Source organism: Prionailurus bengalensis, chromosome A2 (assembly GCF_016509475.1).
Source record: "Prionailurus bengalensis isolate Pbe53 chromosome A2, Fcat_Pben_1.1_paternal_pri, whole genome shotgun sequence".
Classification (NCBI taxonomy): Eukaryota; Metazoa; Chordata; class Mammalia; order Carnivora; family Felidae; genus Prionailurus; species Prionailurus bengalensis.
In genome coordinates this window covers 74,725,588-74,740,882 of record NC_057348.1, presented here as the reverse complement: position 1 = coordinate 74,740,882, position 15,295 = coordinate 74,725,588, and the positions used below count along the sequence as shown (strand labels likewise).

Genomic DNA, 15,295 nt, shown 5'->3' with positions numbered 1-15,295 from the left:
CCCTTCTCTCCCTTTCCTCTTGGCCCCAGTTGAGTAATTTCGGAAATCTGGACCATGGAAAGCACAGCAATGGGGAAACCCAATGGACAACCGAGACAGTTGTATATAGACCCTTCACCCATGCTCTCAGTCTAACAAAAACCACCTTTTAGGAAAAGAGGTTTGTGATCAAAAAGAAAAACCTGGGGTTGGAATGAGATAAAGGCTAGGCTTCAAGCTTGAGTTCAAACACAAACCCTGATGCCACCTTTGTTTCCAACATGAAGGATCAGGGCATACATCAATCACTATGAGGACTTTCAGAATTTTACTACAGGGAATTTAAAAGTAAGATCATCAGAGCCCAAAAATGTTTGAATACTTTCTATAATATTCTAGAATAATCTACTCTGGATTAAGTACTAATTAAGCATGATGAAGTTACCATACTATAGTGCACAAATAAAAATATAGTTCATTTTATACCCTAAGTAGTATCTTTTCGGATTTGAAAAACATTATCACAGAAAAAAACATGAAATCTTGATTTCCTGGGTCAGATAATATCCTCAGAGTCTGTCGCCTTTGGATGATGCCTTCTGCCATTAAAGTAATGATTTTCCATTATGTTAACATTAAAAGTACTAGGCCTCATAGAGATGCCACAATCTTAGTAGAGCCATCTTTCTAGGTTAAAGTTTCTACACAAGTATATGTAGAAACACCTTTCTCAGCATATTCTTCTCTCCTTCTAGTATACGGACAGGGTTAAGGTACATTCCCTCCTTATTGCACTAAAATGACTATAAACTTATTTTTTCTGATGAAAACAAAAAAAAGCCATCAAAATGAGTATGTGCAAATGTAAGATGTTTTTGATGCAAAACTGTTTTCAAAGGGAGACAGAGGGGGTTAAGATACTCTTTGAGTAATACCATTTCTGTATTTCCAACATAATTGTTTCACTCTTATAAGGTAGAATTGCTTGTTCAAACTTCCCCAGATTTTGAAGTTTTACCCAGATCTTGAAATCTGCTAATATTCTACAAAGGACCAAGGTCTTCAAGAATTGATAGCATATGATTTTGTCTATAACATTTAAAAATCTCTGCTGTCAGCACAGAGCCCGCTTCAGATCCTCTGCCACCGCCGTCTCTCAAAACTAAATAAGTATTTCTTTTTAATGTTTACTTTTGAGACACAGAGAGAGAGACAGAGCGGGAGAGGGGCAGAGAGAGAGAGGGAGACACAGAATCTGAAGCAGGCTCCAGGCTCTGAGCGGTCAGCACAGAACCCGACATGGGGCTCAAACTCACGGACCATGAGATCATGACCTGAGCTGAAGTCAGATGCTTAACCCGACCGAGCCACCCAGCTGCCCCACTAAACATTTTTTTAAAAGAAAGTACCCGTTTAAGAAAATGTATATCTTGTGATGGGAGTGGAAGACACAGCAGCATTGCACGGTCACCTCACGCTGCTGATGCTAGTGGCACGTAACCGATGGAGCTGATGATGTGACCAACTGTACTTTCCTTTAGTGCTTTAGACAGAAAATAATTCTCACCTGGCCCGCTCAACAAAGTCCAAAAAAGAGCCAATAAGAATTCACTGTAATTGGAAAATGCAAACTGCTTCCTAGTCATGAATGCATTCCTGAACTTGATGCTTCCCAAGGTTAGCCTTCTGGGACGCTAACTGCATCAAGACACCATAAGAGTGATCCAGGAAAAAATCCAAGAGCAGAGACCTAATCAGCTCCACGGGGACCCCCCGAAAGGAAGACGAAGTTTCAAAGGGTAGAGTGTAAATCCTCAGACAGGTACATCTATAAACCTGAATCACTTCTTTCTAACTCCAATCCCTTAAAGCAACAGGGCAGTGACTGATCATCTTTTCTGTGGGAAGTCACTGCAATCCAGATGGTGCTGTGTCTGAGTGTGATCCAAGAGCAAGGGAGAAACGTACAAGAACTCACAGCATAAGAACATAAGGAGATGTGGAGAATCTGTTCTCCTGGAGGAGACTGGAGGCCAACATAGTCTATGGGCCTAGATCCAACATTGCTATTAGAATTGTCTCTTCTACCTTCATGAATGCAAAGCTCTCTGTGGATATGCTCTATTTGTCTCCCATGGCTTTCTTCTCCAACTCCCTTCTCTCCATCGTCACTTTCAGACAGAACAATATGGCTATCACAGTAAACGGAGTATCTATCTCTCTGCACATGTCAATGCTTAGTCTTGGGATGACATTGGAGGCCTTCAGGAATGCGTTCTGATGAAGACTGGTCTACCTGGCTCCATACCTGCTGGATTTTTACCACCTGTGTTGGTGAGGGACAAAAATAGCATGGATGCAGTGAGACAAACAATGGGTGCTCGGGTACACACATGGAAGAAAGAAATCTCCGCAATTTGAGATCTGCAAACAGGAACAAAGGGGACAAAATGAAACCTGTGATGATCGGGGCGCCTGGGTGGCTCAGTCGATTAACTGTCCGACTTTAGCTCAGGTCATGATCTCAGGGTTCATGAGTTCAAGCCCTGCATTGGGCTCTCTGCTGTCAGCAAGGAGCCCATTTCTCATCCTCTGTTCCCCTCTCTCTCTGCCCCTCCCCCATTTGTGCTCTCACTCTCTCTCTCTCTCTCTCTGAAAAATAAACATTAAAAAATAAAAAAGAAACCTGTGATGATCTGACATTACTGACTGTCGTCATCCCAAGGCCACAACATCCTGGGGACACTGGTAGCTCCAGTGACAGCAGGAAAATAAAGCTGTGTCCTCACATCATCCCCATGTCCAAACCCCATTTTCCAGAATCTGGTGGTGCAGCCTTCCTCCCACCCCATGGCTAGTATGATCTCCAGATGGGAGGCTTCTAACTGCAGATGGCCCCACATGTACCTTCCCCCACCTTGACCCTCATGCATGCTCTCTAAAGAGTGATATTCTGTCCAGATATCCAATGGATATTCTGTCCATTCTTATCCAAGCCTTAGAGATACACACAGATAATTTTCTGAAAGAGTTCGTTTCTTTATGCATGTGTCTTTATGCAGCCCATTAAAAGAACAAACACCACAGTGGAGCCTGGGTGGCTCAGTTGGTTAAGCATCCAACTCTTGGTTTCCGCTCAGGTGGTGATCTCACCGTTCGTGAGTTTGAGCCCTGTATCAGGCTCTGCGCTGAAAGCATGGAGCCTGCTTGGGATTCTCTCTCTCTCCCTCTCTGCCCCTCCCCTGCTCTCTCTCTGTCTCTCAAAATAAATAAATAAACTTAAAAAAAAGAAGGAATAGCAGAAATCTAATCATGTCTCTCAACCTTTTTCCTCATTATCATCTCCCTTAAGGAGCTATTTTAGACCTATTTTTCCTCATCACACACCCCCATGAAATTTCAATACCACAGAAACACTATGTATCTATTTACGTGATATATGCCGTTTTTTTCACCCACAAAGAACCATTTTCCACCCTCTTGGGGGAGATATAATCCCTCTTGAGAATGCATGATCTTGAAGCATGCAACAATTGAAATAATTGTGCGGGAGATATCTGAACTACTGTTTCTCTAATACTATACCAATACTCTAAATCACCACAAACAGCATCTTTCCTTTAGATCGATAATCTGTATCAAAGAGCTCCAGACCAGCAACGTCTTCATCTCCTGAGATTACGACTGAAGCACAAAGCTTCTTCCTGTAGTGCCTCCTGCCTCTTCGTTCGCCCATCACAAGAGAGCCTACAGAATCAGCAGTGCCACCCCCCAGGATGGCACGCCAACCCCAAAGAAAGAAGTTCACAGACACAGTCAACCCATTTCTCCCTCCGAAAACTAGAAAACTGTACTCACCTCTTGCCGCTTGAAGTTCTGGACATATTCTTCAAACTGCTCATCTTTTGTCTCATCAGCTTTCCCAAGCTTCTGAAGGACCTAGTTTGCAAAGGAAACAAAAACGGTTTGATTTAACAGTGTCTTCGAATAATAGGCAGGTCAAGGCTCTTGTTTTGCTCTCTTGAGATGTCACTCAACATAGCTAGTGTTTCTGTTCTGGAAGCATCTTGGCTCGCTGGGTTCTGGGTGATCAGACTGGGATTTTAACCACAGTTCCGCTGCTCACAGGCTGAGCAAATGCTACATTGCATGTATCGATTTATACATGTTTCCTCCAGTAAGCTGTACATTACTGAAAGGCTGTGCCTTGTCTTGTCCAATCTGGCACAATGCTTGATACGTAACAGGTATGCAGATGTTTATGAAACAGTGAATCAAAGTTATTCTACTAGACACTTAGCCTACTTTTGAGGGATGGTATTAGAATTACTGGAGCCAGGAACAAGGCAAATTCTCCCCCACCGCCTTTGAATATGCCCTTCAACTCATAAAATGCTCAGTGATGTCCTGGAATATGCAAAGCCCCCTGCTAAGCACTAGGATCCAGAAATGTAAAGATGAATGAAACCAGGCCCCAGTACTTAATCTTGAGAAACGCAGAGTCCAGTGATGTAAACAAGGCAGGTTCACAAGTAACATATCAGAGACCATGGGTCACAGGCAACATGAAGGGTTAACGGTATTGTGAGCAATATCCCTTAGGAGGAGCCAAGGTTACCAGGGAATGCTCTGCCGAGCTGACTCAAACTGTGCTGGAAATGCCAGCAGACAGGAATGTGGCAGACTGCATTCCCACCAAGGAAGGAGCCTCTGCAGAGATCACTGGAAAAATCATTACATATTGTGGGACTGGGCAGGAGTGGTTCCGTCTTCCTGGAGCCCAGGATTGGGTAACAGGAGAAGGTGCTCTCACAGACACAGCAGAGAGTTAGTTACCTGGGCACAGAGCAGAAGGAACCTGAGAACCACACCTGGGTTCCCTATTCAGTAGTCCCACGTGTAGTATCTAAAACACCAAGTCATTCGAGAATAAAAAAAAAAAGAAAAGAAAAAGAAAAAAACCCCAAAAAACAAAAACATAAGAAACCCCCATGAACACTGCCTTAATGAGTTGAAAATTATTTACATGACAATGTTATCTTTAACTTTTGAAAAACTGTAAGAACGGGATCAACTTAGAAGTGTTGTGTAAATGCAAGATAGTGTCACTATTATTTTTATGACGACTGCTGTTAGAGCAAAGCAAAATCGCACAGGTCCCACGTGCAGAAGAAGGAACTTCAATGACATAGGGATTCTGGGCCTTGTTACAAGACCTCTTCCCATCCACCCCCAGATCTGCATCTAAAGCAAAATAACTTAAGAAAGAAGAAGTTGCAGGGTGCCTGGGGGGCTCAGTTAAGGGTCTGGCTCTTGGTTTTGACTCCGGTCATGATTTCACGGTTCGTGAGCCTGAGTGCCACACTGGGCTCCGCGTGGAGCATGGTGCCTCCTTGAGATTCTGTCTCTCTCTCCCTCTGCCCCATGTGGACACACGCACTCTCTCCCTCTAAATAAATAAACTTAAAAAAAATTATTTTAATGAATAAATAATTTTTAAAAAAAGAAATGATTTTTTTAAAAAAGTGCTTGCTTGCTTCTTTATTCCATCTACCTTTTAAAAAGTTTTCATTTTAGGAGCGCCTGGGTGGTTCAGTCGCTTAAGCGTCTGACGCTTGATTTCAGCTCAGGTCTGTGAGATCGAGCCCCACGTCAGGCTCCATGCTAACAGCACAGAGCCTGCTTGGGATTCTCTCTCTCCCTCTCTCTGCTCCTTCCCAACTCATGCTCACTCTCTCACTCGCTCTCTCTCTCAAAAATAAATAAACTTAAAAAAAATTATTTTTCATTTTAAAGTCAAGTCTCCCAAATGACCTGTGTCCACACACATAAACATTAAAACTAACAGGGGAAAGGTACCTAGCATTTACTATGTGATCTTTCCCCCTAATTCTTAAAATTTACTATTTCATAAATGTTTGGCTCCCCTAGAGCAGTTGAGCCTTTGAAAAGAAGCAACGCCTCATGTAACGTCAGCAGCTCGCAAAAGCCACGAAAAGCTGTCAGTCTTCTGAGCAGGCAACCTCGGCCCCCGCCCCCCACTATCTGTGCAGTGCAAAGGCACTGTGGTCTCAGCAGCGGGAGAAAAGAGACTGATGTTTATCGAGTCTCTGCTACGTGCCTGAAACCACAGAAAGTGACTTACATGTCATGTCTTTCGTTCTCACAACACCCCTAGCTACATCTTATTTTACACACATGACAGCTGAGGAAACAGGAACACATAGTTAAGTGGCCTACTGGAGACTGTCCAGAAAATCCCCTTTTTGAGGTCTGGCACCGCTATCCCCACTCACAGAGAGCCTCTTCCTTCTTATGGGAAGCAAACGGGATTTACATATCCTAACTCTCATTCTCACGTTCTCACCTGAGATTCCTGAAGGCCACTGTACCCTAAGAAAGACACAGCTTCGAGGGTGCGTATCTACAATTGTGAAAGGGATTTTTCACAGACCCTCCCCTGAAAGTCTGTTATTTAAATTTTATTTTCTTTTTTAAAAAATGTTTGTTTCTTTTTTTTATTTTGAGAGAAACAGAGACACAGCATGAGTGGGGGAGGGACAGACAGAGAGAGGGAGACACAGAATCCGAAGTAGGCTCCAGGCTCCAAGCTGTCAGCACTGAGCCCAGTGCAGGGCTCAAACTCACAAACCGTGAGATCATGACCTGAGCCAAAGTTGGACGCTTAACCAACTGAGTCACCCAGGTGCCCCGTGTTATTTAAATTTTAAATCATAGTGCCTTGCAATCTGTATTTCTAGAAATTGTAGAGTATAATTAAAATAGAAAAAATAACCACAAAAACTGTTCCTAGGTGCCAAGAGAGATGGAATTATGAGTGGACGATACTATAATCCCACACTCTCTCTTCTACTGAAAGTAATAAGGGACCCAGACCTCTCTGGGTCACAGCACACCCACATCTTGATGGCAGCAGCCACAGAGTGGAGACAGAAAAGGCATGGGGACAGGCGCAAGAAAGGATCTGGCCTTTGCTGAGAACCTTCTCCAAGCCATTCACTACGTTAGGGAATTCTGTCTCTTATTTCAGCTGATTCTCACAGGAACCAGCTCATCCTATTTTAAATTAAAAAAAATGTTTTTAATGTTTATTTCTTAGTCTGCAGACACAGAGAGTGAGAGGGGGAGGGACAGAGAGAGAGGGAGACACAGAATCTGAAGCAGGCTCCAGGCTCTGAGCTCTCAGAACAGAGCCCGATGCAGGACTCGAACCCACAAACCATGAGATGATGACCTGAGCCAAAGTTGGGCATTTAACAGACAGAGCCACCCAGGCACCCCTCATCCTATTTTAATTTCATCAACAGCATAAACTTAGGGTCACAAATACATGGGGAGGAGATCTCACATATTGGACATCTCACATGAGGAGAATCAGGATTCACAAAAAGACCTTCTCTAACAAGAAGAAACTCAACAAGGATAAAACTTTCGGTCAGAAATACAATTATACAAGGACTGAATGTATGTTTTCGACTTTCAACCGACAAGCAACAGAATGGATGCTAGAAACACATGATGGGTGCCATTCAGGAGAAAGAAGGGATGACCTCAGGAGACAGTCTGTATGTGTCAACAAAGGGCTCTCAGGCTGCACCAGTAGGCATGAGAGCAACTGACAGAGCAGGCGCAAAAGTTCCTCTCGGCTGGACAAGCTGGGCAACACATAAATTCACAGTCATCCTGGAGCCAGCTAGAGTCCCCAGAAAGGTAGAGAGAATTGACACCCTGAGGTAAGAGGAATATGTGATATAATTGGGGGTATTAACAGGGAGCAAAGGAGACCAGAAAGAAGAGAGTGTAATTGTCTTCAAATATCTGAAGGATCATCACAATAAAGACCAGACTTGTTCCATCCGAAACCAAGATAGAGAACTAGCATTGGTAGGTAAAAACTATGTATATATATAAAAAAAATTTTTTGTACTAACACATTTTTCATGGTTTTCTGGAAATGAAATAGTTTTTTGGTAGACGTAATGAGCTCACTGTCCTAACAGCAATCTGAGCTTAACCAATAGATAGAGGTGCCAGAGAAGAGATTTACTCATCAAACAGGGGGACAAAATAATATATATTAAGTTTATTTATTTTGAGAGAGAGAAATCTCCAGAGAGGGGCAGAGAGAGGGGAAGGGAGAGAATCCCAAGGAGGCTCCACACCATCAGTGCGGAGCCCAACGCAGGGCTCGAACCCATGAACCATGAGATCGGAACGTGAGCCAAAACCAAGAGTGGAAGCTTAACCGACCGAGCCACCCAGGCGCCCCTGAAATAAGTATCTTCTCATTCAAATTCGGATTCTAATTTCAGATATCACCTAATTCTTGAATCTATAATGAACGTATCAAGTTTGACATTTTCCCTACGAAAGAACATAAATCACAGTCAAGAGTAGGCAGAGAAGGAAGTCCATACACTCCTATCTCCAACTGAAGAGAAGACAGACTTACTGAAGACTGTGTGCCCAACCATGCAGGGGGCTGCAGAAAGGCGAGCCAGTTCTAGGGACCGTGAGTGTGGTATGCTGAGGCGCGACGTGAGGGGAACCAGGGTAGACGAAGCTAGCGTGGGAGGTGGATGACAGATGACAGAGAGGTTTATTAGTCTGCAAGACTCAAGACTTTCATTTTCTCCTGCAGACCGTGGCAAGCCAATGATGCTTTTCCTTGGAGGGAGCCACCTGCATGGATTTGTGCAGCCTGGAGACAATGGTAAGGACAGATTAGAAGAGAGCAAGACTCTTTGTAAAGGTGGGACCAGTTAAGAGACTACACAGTCCAGGCAATGCCACTGAGCCTGAGTGAGAAAACACACTGCGGAGACACTTAAAAAGCACAATCCGGGGCGCCTGGGTGGCTCAGTCAGTTAAGCGTCCGACTTTGGGTCAGGTCATGATCTTGCAGTTCACGGGTTTGAGCTCCGCGTTGGGCTCTGTGCTGACAGCTCAGAGCCTGGAGCCTGCTTCGGATTCTGTGTGTGTGTCCCTCTCTCCCTCTCTCTCTCTCTCTCTCTCTCTCTCTCTCTCTCTGCCCCTCCCCACTCGTGCTCTCTGTCTCTCAAAAATCAATAAATATATTTTTTTTTAAAAGCGCAATCCACACTACACTTGTTGGCTTACAAGATGGACAGGGTGGGGACAGAGAAGATGCACAGATGACCTCAGGTTTCTGCCGCTGAGAACCAGGGACCTAGGCTGCGGTGAAGGCTCCAGGGAGGGGGATGGTTTCGATGCGGGATTAGGAAAGGTCAGAACCAGAAACACGCAACAAGCCCTGTGGATGGAAGCGATGGCTCAGCTGGAAAACACACGTGAAGAGTCTTGTGATTTTTCTCCCAGTAACTGAAAATATCCATTAACCTGACCAGTTTGGCACCATTGACGTTCACGTTACAGGGCGATTACTATACATTCACGGATCTGACACTCAGGTTCTGACGACACGAGCCACCTTCCACGCACAGGCAAATTGTAGACAATGTTGTGCCTCATGCGTTTTGCTTCAGGACTTCCGTCTTTCACCTCACAGCTTATTTCATCTGCACTGACACCTTACTGTTTTGAAACAACAGGATTTTGTTATTTTGTCGCTGCTGTTTTTCGAATGCAAAATTACGTCCTAAGTTGAATAAGCATTTTCAAACTGCCTTTCCTTTCGATGAGATTCTGAAGCATCCCTCTATGGCTGGCTGTGTCACCCTCTCCTCTCAGGCCTGAGTTCAGAAGTTCTGATGTGATCGTAAAAAGACACCATGACATGGGCAAATTAAAAATTAAACAGGAAGGAAAAGCGGGAATATGGTAGCTTGGAGTATTTCCACAAATAAACCCGATTTCAGTGTCTCCTAAAGCAGTTAGTAATGGTTTGCCTGGGCTGCTCCAAAGACATGAATCTCACATTGTTTTTTTTTTATTTTATTTTTTTTAGGTTTATTTATTTTGAAAGAGAGAGCAGGGGAGGGGCAGAGAGAGAGGGAAAGAGAGAGAATCCCAAGCAGGCTCTGCACTGTTAGCGCAGAGCCCAATGTGGGGCTCGAACTCACAAACCATGAGATCATGACCTGAGCTGAACAAAGTTCGACGCTTAACCAACTGAGCCACCCAGGCACCCCTTAAATTCTTTTTAAGAGCAATTCTCTAGAGCAATTGCTCCTGAAGTGCCCAAGTAATGTCTCTAGAAATTCAGAACTCTCTGATTTAGGCAGTCAAGGAGAGAACCGCCTAATTTAGCCTTCTCTGAACAAGGAGGCACCCCTCTCTCCACACTCCATGTATTTATAAAAAAGAAGAGCACATAAAATCACGCATACACTATCCACTGAATCCAGCAGGCAACTACATGGGATGACCATGGTTTCTTCTCGTCTGGATAAGACATGGAGAGTTGGGTCTTTCGCCCCTGCCCATGTACAGAGGATTCATTCACTCATCTGTCCAGATACTCACATGTCCATGTGCACATTCAGAAAGCATTTACCAAGTGCTCACTCTGGCCCTGTGCCAAGTTCCATAAGGACTTCCAAGGACTGGAAGGAGGCCATCAGGTACATGACAATGCAGGGTATTTGCTTGTGCTGGTATCCTATGAGCAGACACTGCACTGTTGGCCAAACTTCAGGGTACTGGATCTTTGACTTCTTGCTAGGTATGTTCAAAGACTTAAAGCAGTAGCTTTAATGTGCTCTAACTTGAGAGGAACAAGATGAATCATCCTTTGGAGTGTTCCTATCAAGGTCCTGTACTTTGCTCTCTATCTGGTCTTTTATAGATTTATGTCTGCGTCATTACAACATCCACTCCTTGCTCTGGCAGATTTTAATACATTAGCCATTATGGCATCAAAGTCTCTCAGAGGCTGGCATGAGCCTTCCTCTCATTCTGGGAAACACTTTTGAGGAGATAAGCAAAAATAGGTGAGAGAGGGAATGTTCACAGCCTTCTGTCCATTTGAGTGACCTTCAGACTTAAAAAATTTGAGAATGACACATAGTAGAGATAAAGTATAAATCTCAGACACAAGCAGGTTTATCCTAGGTGTGACAGAGCCAAGTGAGAATTAGAACCCAATGGAGGAAAGAAAGTTCAGGGGCCTGGAAGGGAAACAGAGGTAAGTGAGAAGGGACCTCAGAATGCAGGTGCAGGGAGGACCAGCCAAAGCTGTTTTCACTCATGCATCAACGAACCTGGTCAGGTACCAGGCTCCCAAAGTCTGCTTTCTTCTATCCTTCCCCATCTCTAAAGTCGAGGACACCTTAGTGCTCCAACTTAAAAACAATAATTATTGGTGGGGGAAAAAAAACCAGCTTCAGGAATACTGATCAAGGGAAGACGAATGGACATTCGCCCTGGCATTCGACATCCTGCTCTCTTCTAGGTGCCTGGGTTGGCCAACCTTGTCTCAGAGCTACCTTTCCAGGAAACCTGATACCTCGAGTACCCGACCCAGAATACAACATTTATACCAAAATTCTGTGACAAAGAAGTTTATTAAAGCCTTCAAATCATCCTGACACTCTGAGGGAGACTGGGTCTTCCTTCCTCGGCCCCCTTCAGGGACATACCAATATTGCACAGAACAATACAATGACCCTCTAACCTCGTTCTACTATTTAAATGAATCCTCATGCCCCTCAGCTAGGGGGAGGTATTCCTCCATTTACCACTGGCCAGATGTTCGAGAGAATACTTGTGTGCTAAAATGTTGGCAATCCACCTGTAGAAGAGCCCCTGCAAATGCGAGTAGTTATGGAAGCCCTGCACCCAGGCAATTCACCAGGATGCAGTTCTGTTCCTGGTTCCTTTCTATGCACTCTTCAGACAGTCTTTGTGACCTCAGCTACCCACCGTACCAGCAGAAGATGAGTCAGCAATGCAAAAACACTGACCCGCAGTAAAATCATGAAAGATGTTGACTTAGGTAGAACAAAAAGTTCACAAAACCCTACCAGGGATTTCAACTGGGACTGTAAATTCCTAAATCAAGAGGGGGCTGTTGGGGCCGATGGGCAGGATACAGAGAAAAAGGAGTAGAGAGAGGAAAGGACATGTTCTTGCTCTCCCTCCTCTTGTGAAAATGTCCCACACGAATAATTCCATAATCCCTGATTTATTTGCCATCATCTATGTAAATGTAAAATACATCAACCCTCGTTCTATATGCATTCGATCTAAAAATGAGTTTAATTTTACCAACAACCTTGTGAGTCAGGTTACAACGATTATCTCCATTTTGCCAATGAGAACACTGAAAATTGGAGTAACTGACCGCAGTGATAGAGTTCGTATATAATGGACCCAGGACTCAAAGCAGACAGCGTGATGCCAGAGTCAGCGTCTCACCTAGTGGTGAGAAAATCCATACTTTTTTTTTTTTCAGTTTGTTTGTTTGTTTGTTTACTTAGAGCACACACGTGCACATGAGCAGGCAATGGGCAGAGAAAGAGGGAGAGAGAGAGAGAATCCCAAGCAGGCTCTGCACGGTCAGCACAGAGTCCAACGTGGGGCTTGAACTCACACACCGTGAGATCATGACCTCGAATGAAATCAAGAGTCAGACATTTAACAGAATGACCTACCCAGGCACCCCAATAAGATCCACACTTTTATTAAATGAAAGCCATCTGACACCATCTCCATCCAAAATAGGTTATTATATTTATCCATGAACACTGAGTGACGGTCACAGTTTCTACACAACGTGTTCTCCCCGTTCTACCCTCACTTAGACAGAAACCATCCAATTTGCCTCTGACTCGCAAAAGGCCTGGGGGAACATTACCTCCTTGTAAAATCAGGACACGAAGAGTGAGTCACCAGAGCAGGAAGTGGGACAGAAACACTGACAACACAACCTTACCGGATTCCACAGATGTCAAGACAAGATCATTCCATTAGGACAAGTGACAAGCTCCCAGGGAAAGAAGGATCCAGGTCCTCTCTTACACCTGCTCTGACCCTACAGCACTGCAGGGCCACCACTCGCCTTCATGAGCTCCTTGGAGCCCGTAATCTTGGCTTCACAAAACATATTTTCACCAAATGCTGCCAACTTCCCTCTCATTCTGGCTACACGGTCTACATACCCAAGTGTATTGCTAACTAATTAGAGATCATAGGAAAGATTTTTGGAAGCTTTGTTCTACCTTATCAACAATCTTTCTCCAGGATTTCAGGAGGTGAATTGAAAGGTTGAGATGGGAAGATTAGGGTATAGCTGGAAAAAGAAAAACAGAAAACACTCACTAAGGCAGTGTGTTGAGGCTCTGGACTATAATCGTTGGAAATGGATGGGACTGAGAGCCTTGTCTCTGTGGGACTTTGGGATAATTGCTTCTCTGCTTTGTACCCCATGGGGATGAGGACCAAAGTCAGAATAAGAATGTCTGCTTCCTTTCTACTCTGCAGGGATGTTCTAAGTTTATGTATTGTAAGTCTGTATAAAGCTGGGATTTGGTTTTCAGCTACCCTTTTGATTTACCATGTTCTTATAAAACAGTGTTTCCCAAAGAGTGTTCCATGGGACATAATCTCAGAAATCTCTACACAAAAAAATAAAAAAGTAAAAAAATAAAAATCCAGGGCCAAGTCTACTTGAAAGATAACCAAATACTATATATCTCTTGGTAGAGTATCAAAGAATATTTTTAAAGGTTAAAAAAGAGGAAATCACAATGCACCCTAAAAAATACAAATGAACATGGGCAAAGATTATTTTTTAACTCAGTATTTAATGAGAGAATAGGTAAGATGTTCCAGTTCCAGGAAGAATTCACAGAACCCACATATATAGGCAATAAAGAATGCTGAATGAATGGAAAATACATTGGACTTTAGTCAACTGCACCCTTCCAATGTAATTCCTAAAACTTACACAATTTCCTGTTTTAAAAAATGTTTATTTATTCTGAGCAACAGAGAGAGAGAAAGAGAATATGCACAATAAGGACAGAGAGAAAGTGACAGACAGGGAGAGAGAGAGAGAGAGAGAGAGAGAGAGAGAGAGAGAGAGAGAGACTCTCAAGCAGGCTCCATGCTCAGCACAGAGCCCGAAATGGGGCTCGATCCCACAACCATGAGATCACGAACTGAGCCAACATCAAGAGTCAGATGCTTAACTGACTGAGCTACCCAGGCACACCCATGATCTTCTGTTATAAGCATATTAAAGGTTTTAAGAAGTCCTGCAATAAAACAATACTGTGTAACATTATTCAACCCTGTGTTTCCCATGTGGATTTGTTAACTTCTTATAAGGTTACTATTTACTGGAGCACAATTTAGGGAACAGTTTCTGGTCTCTGCATCATATGGATTTGTCTGATCTTCACTACAAAAACAGGTAAGGAATTACATGTGAATGAAAAATCCCTTGGTCATTTGTAAGAAGGTTCTTCGTCTTCCTACCTGTCTGCTCTAGAGAGCAAATAATCAAATTTAATAGAGGAAGGAATTCGGGAATTCTTGATTGATTTGCTCAGGTGTAAGCTCCATTAGCATGTGAATTCTCTGGTTTGGGAGAAGTCCTAAGGGAAAAGAGGGCTAAAATGTTCCCTGTGGGTAGGAACAAAGTGACAGGAGGCAGCATATCAAAGTGACAAAGAGGGTGCTGGGTTTGAAGGATAGAGGGATAGAAGCTGGCATCCCACCCTGCCCTTTGGAATCTGCCCTGGGCAAGGCTCTTCATCTTTCTATAGTAGTATGCTCATCTGTAAACTAAGGAGAATACTCGTACCTAACTTGGTGTATGGTGTGAAAATTAAATGGCAATACATGTAAAAAAAAAAAAATTTTTTTTTTAGAGAGAGAGAGAAAGCGTGTGCAAGTGAGGGAGAGGGGAGGGAGAAAGAGAGCTAGGGAGAAAGAATCACAAGCAGGCTCCACACTCGGCATGGAGCCTGATGCAGGCCTGGATCCCACAACCCTGAGATCATGGCCAGAATCAAGAGTCAGGGTGCTCAACCGACTGAGCCACCCAGGTGCCCCACATACACGTAAAACTTTTATTTCAATGTCCAGAAATAAGCACTTAAGAAGGTTAGCTATTACAGTTATTGACCTCCTAACACACAACACTGAACAATCTTGAAGTACCTGATGGTAGGGGCTTGCGGATGACTTCTGAGGCACACATCTATCTTGAGATCCTACGACTCTATCGCTACTCCCTGGAGGCAACTTTCCCTTTCTTTGATGAAGATACACATACAGGAACAATCACAACTACACAGAGTCTCTCCAATGGAGACCTGAAGAGTGAGTAACATGTAGAAAGGCTGTTGGTCTCCCTTGAGAATAC

General features: G+C 43.7%; 1 protein-coding gene across 7 annotated transcripts in view; it reads right to left on the bottom strand.

Annotated features, from left to right (window-relative positions):
• Positions 1-15,295, bottom strand: part of AMPH (amphiphysin) — a 250,199-nt gene that overhangs the window by 138,697 nt on the left and 96,207 nt on the right. For all 7 annotated transcript variants that reach the window (XM_043588531.1, XM_043588533.1, XM_043588536.1 and 4 more), the window contains exon 2: positions 3,838-3,918. In XM_043588531.1, coding sequence (XP_043444466.1) covers positions 3,838-3,918 — 81 coding nt within the window. The remainder of the gene's footprint in view (positions 1-3,837; positions 3,919-15,295) is intronic.